This window comes from Glycine soja, chromosome 8 (genome assembly GCF_004193775.1).
Source record: "Glycine soja cultivar W05 chromosome 8, ASM419377v2, whole genome shotgun sequence".
Taxonomy (NCBI): domain Eukaryota; kingdom Viridiplantae; phylum Streptophyta; class Magnoliopsida; order Fabales; family Fabaceae; genus Glycine; species Glycine soja.
In genome coordinates, this window is record NC_041009.1 from 17,522,884 (window position 1) to 17,548,025 (window position 25,142).

The 25,142-nt window shown below is 29.4% G+C and overlaps 2 protein-coding genes across 2 annotated transcripts; one reads left to right on the top strand and one right to left on the bottom strand.

The window, feature by feature from the left end:
* The first annotated feature begins 7,527 nt into the window (after positions 1-7,527).
* On the top strand, positions 7,528-13,228 carry LOC114423387 (transcription factor NAI1-like). Its single transcript, XM_028390133.1, has 4 exons — positions 7,528-7,817; positions 7,928-8,086; positions 11,963-12,331; positions 12,790-13,228. The coding sequence occupies exons 1-4, from the start codon at positions 7,776-7,778 to the stop codon at positions 12,859-12,861; spliced, it is 642 nt and encodes a 213-aa protein (XP_028245934.1). The 5' UTR covers positions 7,528-7,775; the 3' UTR covers positions 12,862-13,228.
* Positions 13,229-19,000: 5,772 nt separating this feature from the next.
* Positions 19,001-19,987, bottom strand: LOC114423964 (uncharacterized mitochondrial protein AtMg00810-like). The gene is made up of 3 exons (XM_028390859.1): positions 19,443-19,987; positions 19,241-19,364; positions 19,001-19,153 (listed from the first exon to the last, which is right to left on the bottom strand). The coding sequence occupies exons 1-3, from the start codon at positions 19,985-19,987 to the stop codon at positions 19,001-19,003; spliced, it is 822 nt and encodes a 273-aa protein (XP_028246660.1).
* Between the last annotated feature and the right edge of the window lie 5,155 nt (positions 19,988-25,142).

Sequence of the window (25,142 nt, forward strand, 5' to 3'; positions counted from 1 at the left end):
TTTTTAAAATAATGTTAACGTACATCCCTTTGTGGCTTTATTTTAAAAAAGAATATGTTTTTAGATGCATTTTAATATAACATCGATTACAACATGTTAAAATACTGATTCTAAAAATTAAGTGAGTGTACGTTAATAAATTCTACAAAAAAAAGTTGCTGATATATGCTCACTTATTTTTTTTTAAAAGAGTAAATTATTACAACTTTTTTATTTTAAGATATTTATAATTATAACTTATTAACATACTCTTTCTTAAAAAAAAAGTGAATATATGTTTGTAAATAGATTAGTATCAGAGTTTTTCTTAATCGGCAAAATTAGTTATAAGAGTAAAGATGTTTGGGGGCCGGGTTTGGTCCTAATTTGTGTTATGTATATCTATATGTATTTCGATTAAAAATGATGCATATAAAAATTTGTTAATGGACAGTACTCACTTATTTTTTAGGAGTACTTTAATAAGTTATAAGTTATATTCAAATATATTTTCAGATTAATTATAAGTATAGTTTGTTAGCGTACTTCTTTTAGAAAAAAACAAATAAATATATGTCAACAAATCTCATAAATATTTACTCACAGGTGTTCACTTGTTTTTTTATATAAAGAATACATTATATATATATATATATATATATATATATATATATATATATATATATATATATATATATATATATATATTGGCATAGCCTTCCATCCCTCCACTTTCTTACGTTATTTCTTCGTCTAAAAAAATGATTGGTAGCGGGCCACTTGCAATTTCGTTGTTTTAGCTCTTGCGAACGTTGAAAAAATGGGATAAACAGAGAATTTAAAAGCATGGTTGAAAGTAAACAGATGCCACCTTCGGTTATAAAATAGGAGAAAACTAGCTGACCAAATAAATTAAGATGATTTATTGGAAGACAGTGACCGGTAGTTCACACTTTATTATAACAATTCATTATAATACTATCCTATTGTCGTTTTTAGTATACAAAGTTGTTTTCAGTATAGAAAGTTGAATATAACTGAACCAATACATCTATTATATTATATAAGTGCAATCTCATACATCTTTTGAAGGAATATTCGGTTTTGTGGAGATGACTGATATAACAGGAAGGAGCCAAGGAGGTGAAGTTGTTCTGCAATCAAACAACAGGATGGGTTGTAAATAAAACTGGTAAAAGGTACAGGGACCGTGTTAAAGTACTGTAGATTATGGAAGGATAAGGGAAACGATTTTGGAACTATAGGAATGGATAGAAAGGTCCTAACTTGTCAAATTGATCAAACTAGACTCCTTTTAGAAACTTATTTTGAAAAAGGGACTGTTTTGAAATTTTTTTTATGGGAGGTCTTTTTTTGGAGGGGACTTGCCAATGGAATTGGCGAGTTGGACACGTGGCGGCACCTGGTGGACTCGCCAGTGGAGTTGGCGAGTTGCTGTCCACGTGACAGGTCCCGTCATTCGTACGGACGAAATGTCTTTTTACGGAAAAAAAATTTTAAACTTTAAACGGGTATAACTTTTGACAGGAATGTTCGTTTGAGACCCATAATATGTCAAAATGCTCGAAATTGAATGAAGAATCCCTTGACAAATTTCCAAAGGGGATTTGGTCAATTCATGTTTCCAAAAAATGGATTTAAGATTCAATCACCCATTTTTTTAATCTTAAATCTTATTTTTAAGCTACTTATAGGCATTTTTTTTAAAAATGATTTGACCAAATCTCCTTTGGATATTTTTAAAGGGATTCTTCATTCAATTTTGAGCATTTTGACATATTATGGACCTCAAACGGGCATTCTTATCAAAAGTTATACCCGTTTGAAGTTAAAAAAATTTTCCGTAAAAAAATATTTCGCCAGTACGAATGGCGGGACCCGCCATGTGGACAGCAACTCGCCAACTCCACTGGCAAGTCGACCAGGTGCCGCCACGTGTCCAACTCGCCAACTCCATTGGTGAGTCTCCTCCAGAAACATGCCCCCCTTAAAAAAGTTTCAAAATAGTCATCTTTTAGGAATAAGTTTTTAAAAGGAGTCTACTTTGGTCAATTTGCCTCCTAACTTTATGGATATCTAAAATCTTGCTGTATTTTTTACTCATGTCTGGAATTGATGGCACTTGTGACTCAGTTTCAGCCATAATTTATAATGCATATGATTTGTTTGCCTTAAAAAAAATACAATCTCATACATGTTTTTTTAAAAAAAATCAACGTAATTAAGATTTTAATTTATGAGAAATAAACCAATTTATTTTATCTTCTTATCTTATTCTTTTATTGGATGAATGTGACCAACATATTTTTTTAACTCATTGAATATGAAGTGAGATTCACAGATGTTTGATATTTAATCAATTTTAATCAATACTAATAAATATAAAAATAATATTTAAAAATATATTATTAATATTTCTCATCAGTATTTATAATTTTCTTAATTAAAACCGAAGACATTTTTGACAGAAAACTAAAGACTAATTTTTTAAAAATATTAAGATTCATATAAGAAGATCACATCTCTTCTGTTTGTTTGTAAAGCATGATTTTAGGTGAATAAGAAGCGTGAGAGAGAATGAAATTTTATACTAATTATTTGGAAAAAAGAGAGAAGCAGTGAGAGAAGAGAGACATTGCAGTGATGAGATATTGCAGAGAAAAGAGCAAAAACTTTGTAAGATCCATTAAAAAAATTAAAATGAAATTTTATATTGTTATTTTAAATTATGTAAAAATATTGTTAAGGACCAATATATCTTCATAATACACAGTTAGTTTCCGTTCTCCTTTTTTTTTTTCTCAATTCAAACAATTTGAAAATCTACAATTCTCTTTTTTTTTTTTTCTTTTTTCTATTCTACTTCTCTTTTCTCAAAATCTCTCATCATCTAAATAAAGTATTAATCTTGTAATATTTTTTTTTTCTATACACACTAGAAATATACCTTAGGCCTTGTTTGATAGTAGAGAAATAACAGAAAAAAAAGTGGAAATAATATCGGTTTTGGTCGAATAAAATAGAATGTAACCCATTAGTATTATTTTTATTCTATTTTGTACCCATCTTTAATTATCTCTCTATGTCTTCAACTAATTTCGCACCTTTTTTATTCATGTTTTTTTTTATTTTCATCTCCTTTATTTTTTTTCTTTACCAAATTATCCTTAATAATTGGTACAAGTATTGATGGATAAGAGATAACTACTATTGGTACGGCTCTTTCGAGAGTCACACGAAAATAAGTATAAAAAAAATCAAACAATATAAAGTAGCTGTTCCTAACAAAATTACGTGGCTCAGATTTCAAACTTCAAGTGCATTTAATTCGTGTAAGTAGTGCGTATAGTATTACAATTTTTAATTAGGTTTTTAAATTGTTTTTTAATTAAATCCCTAAACTTATATTTGTTTCTTGATTAGCTATCTATCATTAACAAAGTTTACGATAAGGATTTAATTAAGAAAATAAATACAAATTCAAAGAACTAATTTAAATAAAAAAATCATTTAAGAACTTAAATAAATTTTAATTTTCAAATAGTTCAAAAACTCACATGAAAATTTAAAATTCTACCCAAACTTTTGTAAAAGAGACCAAAATGCATATCTTCTAATATAAGAGAAACTTACATTAGAAGCTTACAATTTAAAAAAATAAAAAAAATAACATTAAGGATTGAAACAATAAAAAAAAGTTATACAGACCAAAATTGACAAAAAAAAAATTATAGACACTAAACTATAAAAAGAGCATCTGATGGAGAGAGAAAAAAATATCTAAGCACTTATTTTTATTTAGTAATATAAGATATTTAGTATTAACAACGATTAATGAAAGACATCTTTTGTTATTTTTTTATATATATATTTAATTTTAAAATACTTATGCAATGCATAAAAAATGTATGTATACATTAAAACTTATTTTATATAATTTTTTTCATCTCAATCAAATAATTTCACTTTCTACTGTCTTTCATTTCATTTCTCCCACTTGCATTTATTTTTATCCCTCTCTATCAAACAAACCACCTTAATTTATGAATTTGCACTAGCTGATGGATATTGAACCACGAGAAGTCGACAATGCATGAGCCTGTCATAACCAAGCATTTATGATCGAATGATCAGTTAGTTATGATGCCTATGACTAGGGCAACGACTTTTCTTTATAATTGATCTTGTCGTAAGAAAATGTAAATTAAGACTCCCAATAAAGTGAAAGTTACGAAAGAGCTTAGCCGCCCTATTTTATCTTTATTTCAAATCTTATCCTAATTCTTGTGATTAATTTTTATTAATGAAAGGGCCGATTTAATTTAAACCCACGATATCTTTTTTCTTTCTTCTTTTAATTATGAAGTGAATTTTATAACTTCAACTTCTTTTTATATACTCCATAATTAGATTATAATTAGTACTTTTTTCAATGGTAGCAAGCGTGGTTTACCGATAATTTCACAAAATTTACTCAAACTTCTAGTTTTGCTGGATGGAGGATTGCATTATTTTTAAACCTTTACTTAGATACAACTTTTTATTAATTTTTCCTTGATGCGTGTATTTATCAATGTTACATTTAAATTAAAATTTTAAATTGAAAATGTAAATGATTATACTTATATTTTCTTCTTAGCTCGACAATTTTTCCATGGCTGATTGATTATAGAAATTATTTAATTATTAAGAAACATGTGTTTTAGAATATATTACCAAAGTGAGGTCATTTTAACTGTGGACTAGGTTAAAATAATATGACAATGCTAAGTAAGCAGTCAACTTCTATTTGAAATATATTACCCCACTTTGGTAATATATTTATTTGAAATATATTACCCCACTTTGGTAATATATTTAAAAATATTCCCATTTTGGTAAAAAGTATTTCAACGTTCATGATTATCAAATCATGATTACAAAGACTCCCCTGCAAGAAGAAGACACAAAATACAATTACAAAAATCCCAATTCTGATAGTTAGGTGTTTCGGAATGGATTCTAAGGCCTAAATATAATTGTCAATTAAAATTATATCGATCCAAAATTGTTGATAAGCTCAAACTACTAGTTAGAATGTAGTTTAAACATCGATCGGTTTAATCCTAGGTAATCCAAGCTTAGGCATTTTGGGTGTACTCTGGAATACGAAAATATATCTTGATTTAGAATAAATATTTATGTTCTAAATCAAGATATATCAAAATTAATTTCAGACTAGACTAGATTTGATGGTTCAACTTAGCCCTATTTTAGTTAGCACGGTAATTCAGCTCTAGTTAAAAATTAGAAAATAAAATTAAACATGCTTAATATACAAATTAAATTCTATTTTAGGCAATTTGATAGGTTTGCATGTATTGTAAAATTAAACCTAATATATTTTGAAGAAGAGTTCAAATATCATTTTTTGTTGTCTCAACTCAATCTGTATTCTTTTAAAAAAGTATATTATTTTTAAACAAGTAATTAACTATTACTAACAAGGAATCTTTTTTACTTAATAAATAATATGTTATATATACTGATATATTTATCTTAAAGTGTATATATTTGAATCGTAATTTTACAATTTAGTTATATAGTAGTATAATATTACGATTAATATATTAAGTCAATAAATCGAATTAGTCGGGTTTTTATTTTATATATTATCATGTTTATTAGATGTTCCACGAACTCCATGCGAATAGGCTCCACAATACTATACCATTCACTTTCACTGAATATCTTTTGCATGCCAAATGTGCATTTAAACGGAATGTGCGCACACACACACATTCATATATATAGTGACAAAAAAGTGATGCTACAACGTTATTTTCCAAACAATAAAACTTTTCTCTATACTTAATACAGTAATTTGCCAGGTTTACATGGCGAGGGCCAGGCCATAAATTTAAAGACCCAAACCTATTTACAAATTTTAGCTTAATATATCCCCATAAAAAAAACTTTCTACTACCATCAATGAGTGAGATGAAATAATTTCATTTCTTTATCTCTTCAATTCCATCAATGAAAACAAGACATAGATTCACTCCTTATTAGTCGGGTTTTTATTTTATATATATATTATCATGTTCATTAGATGTTCCACGAACTCCATGCGAATAGGCTCCACAATACTATACTATTCACTTTCACTGAATATCTTTTGCATGCCAAATGTGCATTTAAAGACAAAAAATTGATGCTACAACGTTATTTTCCAAACAAGAAAACTTTTCTCTATACTGAATACAGTAATTTGCCAGGTTTACATGGCAAGGGCCAGGCCATAAATGTGACATATATATGGTAGACATATGACCAACTGTCATTCTAGTTTTGTGTTTGTTGTATCATTTTGGTCTGGCAGTGGTTTTGATCAGTAGCCCTGGTGTTGGTGTTGATCGATCTCTGATAGATCTACCATCATTAGTTTCTTGACTTTACTTCCCATTTTGATGAGAATATTATTTTTAGACACTTTTTTTTTGGATATTTACATTTTCTTTTTTATCAAAGCAATGCATATGGTTAATTTTTGTTAAAATGTTGTTATGACATTCTCTATTTTCCCTTCAACACTAAAATTTCTTTTCTAATCGCACCAAACTAAACTTATAATTCCTAGATGTCTACATCTTAATACTTTGTTTGAGAAGTGGTGAAGAAATACCAGAGTGAATAGATAGATAAAAAAAAAAAAAGACTAATAGAGTGTGTTTTGTAGAAAAAAATAATAAGAAAAAGAAGTGTAAAGTTAAAGGTATAAGTATCATATTTTTTTAAATAATAATAAAAGATTTGTACAACAATATAATAAAGTCTTATCCTATTAAATAACATGAATTAGATTACATGAATTATACAATATTATTTAACACAATTAAAAATCAAAATTTTAAAAACATTATTAAGTTTAAAATATTTCTTAATGATTTCTTTTAATATCATTTTCGGTCTCTTTTTTTTTTCTTTTTTCTTGGATTAAAAATTGTTAATTTCTAATGCTATTCCTTTCTTTTAAAGCTAAACCATATAATATAACGGGACTTATAATTGTACCATAAAACTTATCTTTGAATTTGATAAACATTTTACAATCACAAATAATCTTGATATTTTCTTTTTTAAGTGATCCCGCTTAATTAGAATAAGAGTTAAGGGGTTTGTAACTTATGAATTTCCAAAATTGATGACTTGATTGATAAATGGCAACAAACCTTCAAAGCTTGTTCATGCATACTCTGGTCTCGTATATATAGAATTATAGATACCCGTACACACATGACTGGTAGGTGATGATGCCAGCGTGGCTGCGAAACTAACCATGCAGTTACTTTTTATATAATAAAATAGAAATAGAAGTAGTGTCCTAACATGGAACACGCGAACCACGCTCTCCGTCTCAGCATGTGGCTGGATGGTCGACACGTGTAAAATGAAAGGATTGAACCGTGAAGATGCAAATAGCATGTTTGGCGAGAGTATTAGATAGATATATAACAACAAAGTTGTCAACTTCCCATGGTCATGGAACACAAACACAGTCTCCCTATTCTTTGCCATTTTGGATATTTCTATATATTATGTTTAGCTTTATTCACCGCACTGCTCCACTCCTGAACACAAGATCGAGTTTCAATATTCGACCCCTTAATTTCATCTTTTATTCTCTCTCTATGGTTCTCTTGCTTTCTTTGTAACCCCACCTCTGATCCATTCTTTCTTCCTCACACTTGTTTAATTTGCACAAATATATTCTACTCCGAATAAACCACCTCATAATGGAGGAGTCAGGGGAAAATTGGCCTTCCGATTCTTATTTAGTAATTAAATCCAACACTAGCTAGCTAGCTATATATATTATATGATAATGGATAATGAATTTATGATCATATATAGTATATCTAACTCTCTTGTTCTTGTACACATACAGGATGACTTCGTCAACGATGATTTAGGTTTTGATGATGAAGAATTTGGTAGTGAAGATGATTCATTTTCTGGGATGGGCGAGACCGACAGAAAGAAGAGACAGCGAGAACTCACAGAGAGGTTCCTTGCACTTTCAGCCACCATACCAGGCTTCAAAAAGGTCGGCACTACTCAATTTTAATTATTAACCAAGTACTTTTTGTGATGAAAATATTTAATTAAAATTAAATATACCTAATATCATCAAAACAGAAAAATAAATTTGTTTATTTTTTAATAACTATCTTAAAAATTATATTTAACATAGTTTTTAATTAACTAATAGTATAAAAACTTTTATTTTTTATCAAGTAGAAAAACTTTTATATTAACATACTTATTAAACTTAAAACTTTTAGTACTTGTTGAATAAAACAAGTAAAAAAATATTTGCACAACATTGTATGGAGATTAATAATTATAGTTAAAATACAAATTTACTTCTTCTAAGTAAAAAAGAAGTTTTATTTAAGTCTTTAAAGTATCTACGTTAGATTAAGTAAGCCTTTCCTACATTAACTTGATACATGTGATCAATTATACGAAATGTCACGTCATAGGTGCTTTTTATACCAACCAAAATTAATACTGTATTATTTTTTGTATCAAAAATTATATAAAAAACTAATTTATTCAAAGAGATATAATTTAAAATATTAAATAAACTTATTTAAACTTAAAAGATCATACTAAAAATAAAGTTAAAATAAAATGAGAGAGCAAAATGTGTTTTAACCCAAACTTATTCTCGATGAACACTCAAATGATAGATTTCTTTGCATGTTTATGCGTGTAAATTGTTTTGGATGCCCTTCGAAGTGTTTCAGCTAGATCTAGGCATGCCCTTCTGAAGCCCAAATTGCGGAATTCTACTCCTCTTTTATTTATTATTTTGTAAAAGTCGGCAATGAAAAATTGTACACTTTGGAAATTAAACGAAAAGATTCACAATTTAATACATTTAAAGTTACATTTGTCAAACCACTATTTTTTTAAAAAAATTATGAACAAATTATTTTCCACAAAATATTAAATTATTATCATATTACTGCCTTAAAAATTTTGAAACTGAATTAGTCCAAAAAAACTGTAAATAAATTATTTTTTAAGATTTAAAATGCTATTATATTAATTTTTGTAAGTTTAATTTTTATATATTATTAATATACAAACTTTTATATTGACAAGGAATCAAGTTTTTCTTGTTATAACTTCTAAAATAGTTGTTATAAAAATTAAGTTCTTCACCCTGATTACTTTTAGATTGGGTTTCTTGTTTTCTTAAGCACAATCTAGCTATAAGATTTTATTTTTTTTCGGAAAGGAATGAAATTTAGTGGATCGGTAAAAATGTCTCACTTTCACGGTTTTGGATATGGTTGAAATTCAAAAGGCAAAAAGAGAGTGGGCCCCACTAAACGTCTATTCCTTCTTATAGACGTGAAACTGAAATGGTAGATTGGTAGTATTATTGAGAAGATAATCACATTCACAGTGTTTATTTCATTTTCACCTTCCGCCCACGATTAACACATTGCTGCAGTTCTTGCATTTTGTTTTTTGCTTGTTTGCCACAAGTGTATTTATTCAAAAACCTTCTTCCTTCTTCCTTCTTTTTTTTTTTTTAATTCACCCGATAAATTTTTGGTAAAGAGTTTTTCTTTTGACTTTCTAAAACCAAATAGTTTCTTCTCTTTTTTTTATTACATTTTTATGCGAAATTCTGCTTCTTTTAATTATCGGATTCGGTGCCACCCTTGAATCTTGCATGCAATGGTATTTCTTTTTTCTTATATATTGAAGTAGAATTGATAATCTGAAAGCTCAAGTTCTATATATCTTTTGAGTTTGAAGAATTTAGAAAGCTTACAGTGAAGACATTATTTGCGTAATCTCCCTTTTGTGCAGGTAATGTCGTTATTTTTTGATTTTTTTATAAAAAATTCACACATTTAAACGAGCGACATGATTTTTTTTAAATCAGCAAAATGATAGCTTGTACATATGTAAGAGGGTTACAAAGGGTACCCAAACCTATTTACAAATTTTAGCTTAATATATCCCCATAAAAAAAAAAAAAAAAACTTTCTACTACCATCAATGAGTGAGATGAAATAATTTCATTTATTTATCTCTTCTATTCCATCAATGAAAACAAGACATAGTTTCACTCCTTATTTTGGCTCTTATCCAAATTAAGATAAAAGATAAGAACAGGAAAACTGTGTACGAGCTTCATTAATCACTGTAAGTTAACGTTACTAGCTCGTTCAATTATACGTTCGAAGAGACTTCAAACTGAAGCTATTGTCACTAGGAATCAATTATTTGCTGTGAAAAATATATTATATTTAAGAGTGTAATTCAAGCAAAGATAGATCCTGAACCTGATGAAATGAAGCCAATGTCATCAGGTCGTTGTTTTAATATTTTCTAAAGGCAGACACACCTTGGCGATATTTATTTAATGATTTTTCCCCAATATTCCGTACATTTTTTAAGAAAACCAATTCCTGTTCGAGAGCGTAATATATTATTATTATTATTATTATTATTATTATTATCAATTCAAATTAAATAATGTTTTATTTTAAATTATAATAATTAATATTATTTTAAACAATAAATGCTTTCTGTTTTTGTTTGTTAGATCATGCTAATAATGGATATTTAAGGACATGATAAAGAGAATTGGATACACTCTTCAATTACTTAAAGAAGGAAGTATTTGTTTTTTAGATGGGAGAAGGAAGTATTAAATACAGTACTAATATTTATGTTCTTGAAAAATAATAACTTCAATAGATTTTTTTCTGTAAAAAAACATCAATATAATTTTTATTTTATTTTCTTACTAATCAGTATCTTAACGACATTGATTAGCATTTTGTATTTCTTTAACCATTACACTAACGCATCATTTGGATTAAATGAGAAAACGAGAAGAAAGAAAATAAAGGGAAAAACATGATAAAAATGAAATTAATTTATATTTATTTGGTTCAAGCAAAGAAGAGAGAAAATGAATTAATATTTTCTCTTTTCTCATTTGGAATTCTAAATAAGAAAAAAAATATACATGTAAAAATTAAATGTCGAAAGTACCTTTGTTTTAAGTACCTTTAAATGTTAGCTAGCTACAAAATCACATATTTAATTAAAATATTCTTTTTATTGATTATTTTATATACTAATATGAGTTTACTTTTGTTGAAAGTCGGTGTGAACATTTTTTCAGATTATGAAATCACATCTTATTTTCTTATTTGATTTTTAAAAATTAAAATTTTTGAATGAAGGTGAATATTAAAAAATATTACATTAATCTTTAAAAGATTTTAAATTTTAGTATGTATTATAATATAAAAGGAGTGTGTGTGTATATATATATATATATATATAATACAGTTCTTTGCAAAACAATTTTTGTAAAGAGAAATATTTTAGATATTTTTTTATAAATAGAAAGTAAAAATAAAAAAATTAATATATTTTTAATTTTGGTCCATTTTTTTAAACTTAAAAAAATATTTTTATTAAAATTAATTTTTTAAAAAATAGTTTGTTAAGAAACCGATAAAATTTGCTTCTAAAAAATATTTAAGAAAAAAACAATTTAAACAAACACATAAACAAATTATTAAAAATGAATTTTCTTAAAAAAATTAAACAAATGGACTCAATTAAATTATATGAATGTAAAAGAAATAGTAAAAAAATATTAACAAAGCTAATAAAATGAAATAATAAATTGAAAATTATAAAACATAAGAAAATTTCATAGTAGTTTGTGTATTGATGTTGTAGCGGTTGAAGAATTTTACTGTATAGGTGGGTATAGATTCATCTTCACTTGCAGATAATTAAGATCTTATGATAACATGTTAATATAAGAATCATCATATATATTAAACATCGATCTTTTCATAAAAAATCATTCTGATTTGTTGATAGATTAAAATAATCTAATAAAATTAAAGGTTCATTGTGTTTGTAGACGGACAAGACTTCCATCCTGGCCAATGCTAGCAGCTATGTGAAACAACTTCAGCAACGTGTGAGAGAGCTAGAGCAATTGCAAGAAGTTCAATCCAACGTTACTAGCAACGAAGGCGCCACCAGCTCTTGCGAAGTGAACTCATCATCCAATGATTATTACTGTGGTGGAGGAGGACCAAATGAAATTCTTCCAGAGGTCAAAGTAAGAGTGTTACAGAAGGAGGTTCTCATCATAATCCACTGTGAGAAACACAAGGGCATCATGCTCAAAATCCTTTCCCAGCTTGAAAATGTTAATCTCTCTATAGTCAATAGCAGCGTCTTACGATTTGGGAAATCCACTCTCGACATCACCATTGTTGCTCAGGTAAATTGTTTTTATCATGTTCATTTTTTTTAGAAAGATTCAAACTTATAATCTCTCTTTTTCTCCTCTCTCATTACAACTAAATCAATATTATATCTCCTTATTGCTCAATTACATAATGACCCATATAATATGAATTTATCAAGGAATTAATTAATATATTAAAGAGGCCAATCCTTCTAAGTCAATCCAAGATCATCCATTGATTTGTTTAAATATAAATTATATTGTCCTCTCTTAAGATTTGAAACTTAATATATTATTACTTTGATGACCTTCTTGTTCTGAGTCTTTTTTTTTCTTTTCCAACATGGTGTACTTTTTTTTTAATCACAAGTATATGAGCTTTGATTATTTTTTTATCATCAAAAAAGATTTCAAATTAATGGTGTACTTTTGTTTATAAGTTTACTTACAACCTTATTATTAAAAACATTATTGTGCATTATGTACTGCAGATGGGTGAGGGATACAAGATGACGGTGGATGAACTAGTGAAGACCCTGAGAGTAGCGATCTTGACTCATTAGGTAGACTGTGCTAATGTACGTACCAAGCAAGTGCAGTACTAATTGTAATTTTGTTTGAGAAAAAGTTTTTAATAAACTCTCTTGTTTACTCTTTTCAGCACATTCTTTTATTGAGTAAAATTCATGAATCTCGTATTAAACATGTGAGTTCGATGTCCCATTTGAATTTAAGCAATAAAAGAATATGTTGAAAAGAGTGTTTGAGAACTATGTTTATTTTCAAGAGCTCTTTCTAGTTGTGGGCCCTCACGAGGAGACTCATGAATTGTACAATGAAACAATTAGTTTTTTTTTGCTGTATTATTTGTTTGTAAGGTGCCACCTTGAAATCGGGGTGAAGGTCCTATGCTAGATTAGATTCGGCACACATGCCAACTCCAATCCATTTATTTTTTTGTCACTAAGGAGGAGACCAACAAGGAGATACAAATCCTGCAAGAGCACGAATCAAAAGATTAAAGTGTGTGTTTGGATTGCGAACAACACTTGTTGATTAAAATTGGAAAATACGGGAGTTACTTTCTATAGAATTGTAATCCAAACATACCTTAAAATTGCCAACAACGACGTGGAGGGGTATAGTGGTATACAACTCATGGAGGGCAAGAGGGTAGGAGTGTCCTTGGCTTGCTAGCCACTCAGCCTCCCAGCCACCACATCCACATATATACTCATTTTATATTATAATACATACTAAAATTTAAAATCTTTTCAAGATAAATATAATATTTTTTTAATATTCATCTTCAATCGAAGTTTTTAATTTTTAAAAATCAAACAAGAAAATAGGATTTGATTTCATAATCTGAAAAAAATATTCAAACCGACCTTCAATTAAAGTAAATTCATATTAGTATATAAAATAATCAATACAGAAAGCATATTTAATTAAATATGTGATTTTATAGCCAACATTTTTTTTATCTAAATATCTTTTTTTTATCGGTCATACATTTATCATGAAATTTAAGTTTTATGCTACCTTTATAGCATTTTTTAGGGGTGAGATGTTAAATGAGTAATAAATAATAAAATAGCAATTAAATCATTTACATATCTTAAAACAACGTAATCTTAGTAATGGAAATAATATTAGTAAGCTTAAAGGTCTAAAAGTAATTTGCTCAATAATATTAGTGAACATTTACAAACTTTCCTTTCCCTGCACTCAATATTCTGAACCGAGAAAGAGAGATAGAAGAGTGTTCTTAAAAAAAAAAATGCTTCTGTCCCTGTGAGTTCTGGTGAGTTGCTGTAAGCATTTGTATGGACCACGTTTAGGACCCTGGCCTTGGAACATATTACATACACGAACTAAAAAATGGTTTAAAAGAATAAACTTGTGAAATGTAATTTATATATTCAAATATATTATTTATTATAAATTTCAATAATAATATAATAAGTTACATATTCAAAATGTTTTTTATTATAAATTTAAATTTTATAAAAATACACATTTGCTTTATAGAATGCTTAGACTAAAACATTAGTTTCATTAGAATTTAGAATCTAAAAATATCTTAAGCTGTAGGATGATTGCACGCGGCTTCTTAAGAGAGATTCTTATATGCTTTAGAAATTCGAAGTTTATCACTTCATATCATAGCTAGGGCAAAGTGTTTTACTGTATTACCAAAACAAAACATTAAGAATGGAAAACCTGAAGCAGCACAACACGTAACTCTAGCTATGCATAAGTTGGGTAAAATAATCCAAGACCTACTACATCTTACACTTACGAACATTTGACGAAAAAATCTTTCACCACAACAAGTATACAAAAATTTCCAAAAAATAAAAATAGAAAATAGAATACAAGCCATTAGATCACTGTTAAGCGAGGCTGCCATATAATATAGAAGTAACATTTAAAAGTGGATATGTTCTCTGAAAAACAGGATCATGTCAGAGTCCCTCATGAAACAGTTATATATTGGACCAACAATGTGCTTGGCGAATGATAAACGATTGTCCAGCACTATTGCCTATCGAGACAGGGCCTATAAATAAGATGAAGATAGAGTTGGCATGAGTAAGATGTGGGAGTTGCTAGGTGCACCCCGTAAAATTGCTGGTGCACCCAGTAATTATGTGATAAGACAAAACTGCCATTGTTTAAAAAACACGATTTTGAACTGCGGAAGAACCTTCATCCGTATCATCTTGTGGAAGAACTTCCTCTGCAGTAAGCCACGGAAGAAGGTTCTTCCGCAGTTGAAAATAACAACAGCGGAAGAAACTTCTTCCTTGGATTCCTGCGAAAGAACTTCTTCCGCCAGATGACATGGAAGAAGATTCTTCCGCGAGATCACACGGAAGAAGGTTCTTCCGCTGTTGTTATTTTCAACTGCGGAAGAACCTTCTTCCGTAAATTAATTTGCTTTTTTGGTTTTAAAATTTTTGGATTATTTTGTATTTTGTATTTTACTATTACAAAATTTAATGCATATTTAATTCAGGTTATTATTACAAAATAAAAAATATTTATTTAATATATATTAAATTTTGTAATAATAAAAAAATTTGTGATAGTAAATAATTTTTATTTTTTAAAAATATACAAATTAAATTTTTTTATTTAATTTGGATTATCATTATAAAATTTAATGTATATTTAATTTGGATTACTATTACAAAATTTAATGCATTAAATATTTTTGTAAACGTAACCCGAATTAATGCATTAAATATATTTTATTTAATTCGGGTTACTATTACAAAATTTAATGCATTAAATATTTTTGTAATAATAATCCGAATTAAATATGCATTAAATATTTTTTATTTAATTCGAGTTACTATTACAAAATTTAATGCATATTTAATTTGGATTGCTGTTATAAAATAAAAAATATTTATTTAATATATATTAAATTTTGTAATAGTAAAAAATTTGTGATAGTAAATATTTTTTATTTTAAAAAAATATATATACAAATTAAATAATTCGTATGATTTATATCAAATTTAATTATCATAAAATTTATTATTTAAATTTACATGCGCATTAAATATGCATTAGAAATTGTAGTGATATCTATAATAACATTATTTATTTTATAGCATAATTGGCTCATTACCCCAGTTGGTTATAGCGTTGTGCTAATAATCTATATATTGTTTAATTTGTATATTTTTTAAAAATAAAAAATATTAACTATCACAAATTTTTTTACTATTACAAATTTAATATATATTAAATAAATATTTTTTATTTTGTAATAATAACCCGAATTAAATATGCACTAAATTTTGTAATAGTAGTCCGAATTAAATAAAAAATATTTAATGCATATTTAATTCTGGTTACTATTACAAAAATATTTCATGCATTAAATTTTATAATAATAACCCAAATTAAATAAAAAATATTTAATGCATTAATTCGGGTTATTATTACAAAAATATTTAATGCATTAAATTTTGTAATAGTAATCCAAATTAAGTATACATTAAGTTTTGTAATAGTAACCCAGATTAAATAAAACATATTTAATCCGTATATTTTTTTAAAAATAAAAAATATTTACTATCACAAATTTTTTACTATTACAAAATTTAATATATATTAAATAAATATTTTTTTTATTTTGTAATAATAACCCAAATTAAATATGCACTAAATTTTATAATAGTAACCCGAATTAAATAAAAAAATATTTAATGCATTAAATTTTATAATAGTAATCCGAATTAAATAAAAAATATTTAATGCTTTGATTTGGGTTACTATTACAAAAATATTTAATTTATTAAATTTTGTAATAGTAATCCAAATTAAGTACACATTAAATTTTGTAATAGTAGCCTAGATTAAATAAAAAAATATTTAATCTGTATATTCTTTTAAAAATAAAAAATATTTACTTTCACAAATTTTTTTACTATTACAAAATTTAATATATATTAAATAAATATTTTTTATTTTGTAATAATAACCTGAATTAAATATGCACTAAATTTTGTAATAGTAAAATACAAAATAACATAGGTAAATACAAAATAATCCAAAAATTTAAAAACCAAAAAAATAAATTAACTCACGGAAGAAGGTTCTTCCGTGGCTTCCTGCATAAGATAGTTCTTCCGCGAGATGATACGGAAGCGCAATTAATGTTACAACTGTGGAAGAACCTTCTTCCGTGAGATCGCACGGAAGAAGGTTCTTCCGTAGTTGTAATTTGCAACTACGGAAGAACCTTCTTCCGTGGCTTCCTGCGACGAAGTTCTTCCGTGAGATGGCACGGAAGAAGGTTCTTCCACAGTTGTAACATTAACTGTGGAAGAAGGTCCTTCCGCGAAAACGTTAAAGAATATTTTGGGAATTCTAAAAAATTGCTGGGTGCACCATCAATCTTGCTGGGTGCACCAACAATCTTGCTGGGTGCCCCTAGCAATTCCTATAAGATGTTAGCATAGCACATATAGTTTAGTTTGCAAGTTACCAATGCCCTAATCCATATCAACTGCTATTAAGCTATTTAATTAGTAGTTCTGACTTCTGATAAGATTTTTTGCTACTTTCATTTTTAGTTTAAATACGTTTTATTTCTTATAAATATAATCTTGTTTTGCTTTAATCTTAAGAAAAAATTACTACTTATAAATTTTTAATATTATTAGATAATTTTTGTCACTATTTAATGACGACAAAATGTGATTTAAGTTATGTCAGTATTAAAATTTATATTCTAAAAAGACATTTGATATGATGTGATTAAGTGCATATGAATTGATATTTATAAAATTAAAAATATATTTTAACCTTCCTGATTCCAGTTAGTGATATTTAAGGTTCCAAGAAATCAACTAGATAGGCTGAATATATTTATAGGAAACTCCTTGTTTCTCTTTCTTCCTTTTCTTTTCCTCAACATTTCCTCTCGCATCACCTTCTTCCTTCCTAACTCAGAAAAAAAAAAAAACTTCTTCCTTCCTCACAAGTCTTTTTCTTTATTGGTGTTTTTTTCTTCGGTGAATTTCACCTTTAGATTTCACAGGTCAACAATATTTCGAAAATTGTTTATTTGAAGACTAGTTTGTAGGAAGTCTTTCCAATTATACATTCTAACAACTATTTTTGAGAGATACTTTGATACTTTCCAATTGTTTACATGTAGGATTATTTTCAGAAAAGAAATACAAAATCACGAAGAGAAGGTGCGATGAGAAAAAAGGAAAGTATAAATAGAATCCCCTTCAAATTGAGTTTCTCAGTTCTCAAAAGTCAAAATAGTATGGACTGGGCCAACTAAGTTTTTGACTAGTGATTTTGGGCTATATGGGCCAACTAAGTTGGGTTATTTAAGGACCTGGATATACAACGTATGGACAAAAAAAAAAAAACAGAAGAGATATGATACAGCTATGGAATAAAAAATCAGAGAATATACAACTTACAAAATATATATAAAAAAAGTAAGAATTTGAGACAAATTTTAGCAGTGACTAAAAGGATTATTTAGTTCCATCTTCAATCCAGCACCTCTTCTTTTTTATTTTTACAAATTTTAAATGGTTCCCATCATTACATGTTACGTCATTAATTACCTACCTTTATTTTTTATAATTTAAACAACTCTTCTTTCTAACTTAGCAACTTAAAAAATTTTATTAAATATTCCTATATTTTCAACAGCTATTTATTTATTTTTAATATATAAATATTTTTTATTTTAATTTATTTCTGTTAGATTTCATCTTAAAACCAATTAACATTAAGTGAAGTTGTCCAACAGATATATAAGCTATACTCCAAGGAGTGAGGTAGCCGATGTGGGACTTGGATATTTCCCAACAGAGTCCCTCACGCACACTTCTTGAACTTGATGCGTGAACAACAAATAGTGGGTGGTCGTAGCGGAAACTAAGGCGAGGTCCCAAGATCAAAGTTTGCTTTGATAGCATGTTAGAAATTGTTTTCTTGAATGATTCATTAAGCACCATTTGCTTATATACAAGATTACAAGCTAAAGATATGGCTAAAGATAAATCTAATATAATGGCTAAAGATAAATCTAATAAATATAACAACTATAAAACTAAAGATAAATCTAATAGCTAAAGATATGACTAAAGATAAATCTAATAGATATAACAACTATATAAAATCAGAATATATTAATTATCATATATTCTAACACACCCCCGCAGTCGAAGCGAGAGGTCGATGGACACTGAGACTGTCTCGAAAATCCTCAAATAACACCAAAGGAAGTCCTTTGGTAAATATGTCTGCAATCTGATAACGAGACGGGACATGTAAAACTTGAACTTGACCACGAGCAACCTTTTCACAAACAAAATGTATATCCATCTCAATGTGTTTAGTGCGTTGATGTTGAATCAGATTACCCGCAAGATATATCGCACTTACATTATCACAATAAACCAATGTAGCCTTCAGGATAGGACAATGAAGCTCCAAAAGTAGATTTCGCAACCAACATGACTCTGAAACTACATTGGCAATCACTCGGTATTCAGCCTCTGCACTAGACCTGGACAAAGTAGTCTATCGTTTAGCTGACCAAGAGATCAAATTATCACCAAGAAATACACAATACCCATAAGTAGACCGTCTCGTATCCGGGCATCCACCCCAATCAGCATCCGTATAAGAAACAAGAGTGGATGTAGATGATGGATAAAGATGAAGACCATGGCCTATAGTACCCTGAATGTAGCACAATATGTGCTTGAGAGCTTGCATGTGCTCATCCTTTGGGTCATGCATGAATAAGCACACCTGTTGCACTGCATATGTAATGTCAGGTCTGGTAAAAGTAAGGTATTGTAGAGTCCCAGCAAGGCTCATGTAGAGAGTCGGATCCTCAAATGGAGTGCTTGATGTAGCACTAAGCTTTGGTTTAGTATCAATAGGGGTAGGTGATGACTTACAAGAAGACATTCTAGCACGATCAATAATCTCCATGGCATATTTCTTTTGAGATAAAAACAAACCACCTGCATGATGAGTTACAGCAATGCCCAAAAAATAGCTCAATTGTCCCAAGTCCTTCATAGCAAATTCCGAGCTAAGAAGGGTAATAATGGACTTACGAAGCTCATCAGAGGAAGTAGTCAAAATGATCTCATCCACATATAACAAAATATAAGCCATAGAAGTACCTTGTCAATAGATGAAAAGAGAATGATCTGAAGTGCTATGAGAGAACTCGAGTGTATGAACAAAATCAGCAAATCTCTTATACCAAGCCCGCGGAGCCTGTTTAAGCCCATATAGAGACTTCTTTAACAGACAAAAATGATTAGGTTTTTGCGGGTCCCTAAAACCCATAGGATGATGCATGTAGACAGTCTCATTAAGTTCACCATGTAAGAAGACATTTTTGACGTCAAGTTGATGAATGGGTCATGCCTTAGACAAAGCCAAACTCAGAACTGTGCGAATAGGTGCTGGTATGACCACTGGACTAAATGTGTCACCACAATCTACACCAACCTGTTGAGTTTTGCCATCACCTACAAGACGGGCTTTATGCCTCTCAAAAGAACCATCAGATTTTTCTTTATGAGCAAAAATCCACAATGACCGAATTACATTAACATCAGATTTTTAATGAGGGGATTTAGCAACAGTGATATAAAGATTAAAGATCTTCTTTGGCTTAACTATCCCATGTTGGCTGCGTGTAATAGCCCGAGGAGGTGGGCTAGGACGTGTAGAAGGGGCTGGACTAGGAGGAGGGGAAGCAGTCGCTGGACAATTCGTACAATTAACAATATTCTTCTTTGGCTCAATGGTTGGGCCGGTTGCAAGATTAAGGGAGTTGGGCCCGAATGGAGCTAGACCAAGAGTTTGAGCATTAGGAGTAATGGATTGAGACACTAAATGGTGGACCACGTATGGGTTTGGGCCATCATCTAAGAAATCATAAGTCTGAATATGAGGAGTATGTAATTTAGCAAATGGAAATTGTGCTCATCGAAAATGACATGAAGACTTATAATTATTTTCCCAGAAGATAAGTCATAGCATTTATAACCACAATGATTCGAAGGATATCCCAAAAAAACACATGGAGTAGAGCGGGGTTGAAGTTTATTTATGGTAGTGGAAGGAAATAGAGGATAACATAAATACCCAAAAACCCGAAGATGAGAATAGGTTGGATCCTTATGATAAAGAACCCTAAGAGGAGATTTATAGTTCAATAACTTATGAGGAAGAATATTGAGAAGGTAAATCGTCATTTGCAAGGCATGATGCCAAAAGGAAGGAGGTAATGACGCATGGGCAAGTGAAGTACGAACAATATTGTTAATTGTACGAATTGTCCTTTCGGCTTTCCCATTTTGAGGAGAAGTATGAGGACAAGACAACCGAAAAGAAATACCATTCACTTTACAAAAATCCCAAAAAGGCTTATTATCAAATTCTTTACCATTATCACATTGTATATTCTTTACTTCCCGTTCGAGTTGAGTTTAGATGAAAGTTTTAAAATTTATGAATGTGGAATAAGCATTTGATTTGTTTGACAAAGGAAAAGTCCACAAAAATTTAGTATAATAATCTAATAACAAGATATAATATCGGAGCCCTGAGAAACTCAGAACAAGTGAAAAAATATTTCCCTAAACAATCTGATACCATGAAAAATTTCATCTTAAAACCAATTAACATTAAGTAAAGTTGCCCAACAGATATATAAGCTGCACTCCAAGGAGTGAGGCAGCCGATGTAGGACTTAGATAACAACTATAAAACTAAAGATAAATCTAATAGCTAAAGATATGACTAAAGATAAATCTAATAGATATAACAACTATATAAAATCAAAATATATTATCATATATTTTAACAATTTCTGCTTGACCGGCCCACAAATAGTGTTAGTGTAGGTACTTAAATTAGCACCTCGTGCTTAAACTATATATTGACAAGTTTGCATCATCACTGTATTAAGCCATAAGAATTGCTCATATATATAATTACCTTCTGGTCTCTCTGATGAATGAAATCCAATTAATTCATTTTACCACTTCACATATTATTTTGACTTTGACTTCTTCTAAACTATCGTGAAAGAATTATGAGAAGCACCAAAATACAGCCTAAGGGCATATCCGCATCTATTTGGAATAAGACAAATTGATAAATTCCATCGATCGCTAGGTACTTAATAATTGAGATAAACAAGAGGGCTCAACTTGACTTTTATTCAATTTGATGTCAGTTGTAAATAAGGGATTAATGGAATATTTGATATATTTTTGAAATATCAAAATAAGCATTTACAAATTAATATTGTTATTTACCCCCATTTGGTAGAGATGCAGAAGCTGAAGCTGCTAGATTACATGTTTCTATTCGGCGGTACAAGTATCGTGAACATGGTCTGAGTGTCCAAAAGCCGCATATTATTAGCTATTAAAATCACATGTTGATGGCCTCCATGTGAAGTGGACGTATATACTTTGCAATTTCTTTGGACGAGATAACAAGAAGGAGGAAAGATGAATGTAAGATGATAAATTTTGAGTCACAGTTATGATCATTAATTTAAAAGTTTGGAATATTTATCTTGATTAGTATATATTATTTAGTGGTACCCTTAAAATATAATTGAAGCATATATAGTTCTGATTAACATGAACAAAGCAAATATAACGCAAGCAATGTCCCTATATTGTTGAACAATCCTTATCATCTATTATATTGTCCTTATATATAAATATTTTAATGTTTAATATGTTGTCCTTATATAGTTGAACAATCATTGTCCCTCTATAATCGTTTTCTAGAGTTAGAAGAATTGGGATTGTGATGATGAATAGCGGAAATGGAATGTGTTGGAAAATTAGAGAAATTAGTGCGGTGTCGTAGCAATAGCAATAGCACCCCACCTAGAAGAAGACTACACAGGAACAACCCATTCGTGTCCTCTCTCGTCTCAATATTACAGCTAGCTAGTTGTTGCAGCTGTGTGATTCTTTCTTTTCTTTTTCCAGTCTGCAAAGGTGGCATGCATCATTAGGCATTGGTCACCGTCTTGGGGGGTCCATCTCTCCAAAACCATCATCTCCATCACAACCAAAACCACGTACCTTGTCTAGCTTGTTTCTTAACATATAATACATATGCCTGTTTGGAATAGTAATGTTAAATACTTATACGTAAGATCTCTTTAAACTTATTTAACTATTCAAGTACGCAAGACAATCCAAGATAATCATACTTTCAATAAAATAAGATATAAAATAGATTGAATGATTAACAAAAAAAATTACAGACTCAATTTTCTCTACTAATAAAAATTAATATTTGAAAAAATTATTATTTATCCATAAAAAAATCATACTTTCCATAAATTAACTAATTGAATTTAAACACTCTTACTTTATCGTTTACATGTAATGTTCGTGTGGCATGAATTCCTAACAATGTCAATGAGCAATTTCCTTTTATATACAGTCACTTCTATGTACTATATATTACATTAACCTTTTACTGCTTAACATGATACATAATGGAGAGTAGGGTCCAATTTTGCTGTCCTGTTCCCTAGACCATTTTTCCCGTTGTAATTATATTAACTGATGACATGTGCATAACGCCCAGTTTGCGAGTTGTAGCCTACAAATTGAATTGAACGAGGATGGATTTTTGGAATTGAGTTAGTTAACTTGCGATTGCGATCAGAGTAGCACATATTTGCATGTGTTTTCAAGGGGCACCATATGTATATACTATTGATTATTATTGACATTCTCACTTTCCTAATATTTATCATCAGCAATTTTTCAAACTCAGCATCGATCTCGCGTACGTTCATGGTGTACAGCAGCAACAATGAGTGCTGGACCTGAAACTTACGCATTCAAAGAAACAAGTAATTATTATCTATGTCCATCTGAAGAATGTAAATGGTAAACGTGGCTCCCGCGCGGCATTTTAATTGGTGGTCCATTGTGAACAAATTAATATAGGAGAGAGTTTGGTTTTGCAGATAAAGAGTGAGGGTGGCATTCATGCCAACTCTACGTACGTCGCGTGTTGTGTGATTGCAAAATGTCGTATAGTAGCAAGTACTTTGCAGAACCATTTCATCGCTAACTGGGTCACCGAGCTAGTTTATCACATTCCCTATATACTACTTTTGAATCAGACCATTTTGGAACTGCAGGTTTATTGATCTACCCCACTGACCTGCCATCAATGCAATTCTCTCTGTCTTATGCCACGGACACATGCATTCCACTCCTTATTACGCCTTTCTGCCATCCTCACGTGATCACTCTTTTTTTTTTTTTTTTTATCATTATGCGTTTAAGATAAGGTTATTAACTAACTTTAACAAAACTCTCTGATTAATGTTAATTGGAATGTGCATGCTTCCACGTAGACCCAGCTTTGAGATTATTTGATGATGGTGAAACTCTTTACCACGTACGGTAAAGGTGGATATATGCTACTGTAACAGGTACTTCAACATTCAAAGTTAGTAACTACTAGTACTTTATAAGAATAATAGGATATAATAAATATTTTACCTACTAAGTGATCGACGTTGGTCATATTCTGTAATGGGTTAGATTATCTACACAAGGACCTCTCGGGCAATTAATATATATTAACTTTATAAGTTTATCTTAATGTAACAAGAAAGAAATTTTATTTCAGACTAAGATACACTATCTATTATTCATGAATGCATATCATAGGGGATCATATGTTTGAGCATTGACATGAATCCTTATTTCAGACTAATCTACTATCTCGTGTACTTTTTATAAGAAACAAGTGACATTAATTTTGAAATCTTGCACTTGATTAATGCATCATTTTGGAAATTATGTGAGGCTCCTTGGAAAGTTTTGCTATTATCATGAAGACTCCTGCTGGATAAATTGCCAACTTGCGACCAGCTGCACAAGCGGGGGATTCATATTCCAAATCTAGAGACTTCTTGTTACTTCTGTAATTCTCAACAGGAAACATCAAATCATTTATTTTTGTCATGCCAAAGAACTTTGCAGATCTGGTATGAGGTTTTCAATTGGATGGGGTGCATACAGCTATTCCTGAAACAGTATCTCAGCTGTACTCTCAATTTGGCTTTCTGTCTTTTGAAAGGAGGAATCGTAGGTGGAAATTTTCCCTTTGGCACGTCACTTGCTGGTGCTTATGGTCATAGAGAAACAAGATCGCGTTCAGGAACGAAGCTTTTGATGCTGGGGGGATTCTGCATTTTATTAAAAGCATTTCCTGGCAGTGGTTCTCATATAGGAAGAAGGTAAATACCATCTTC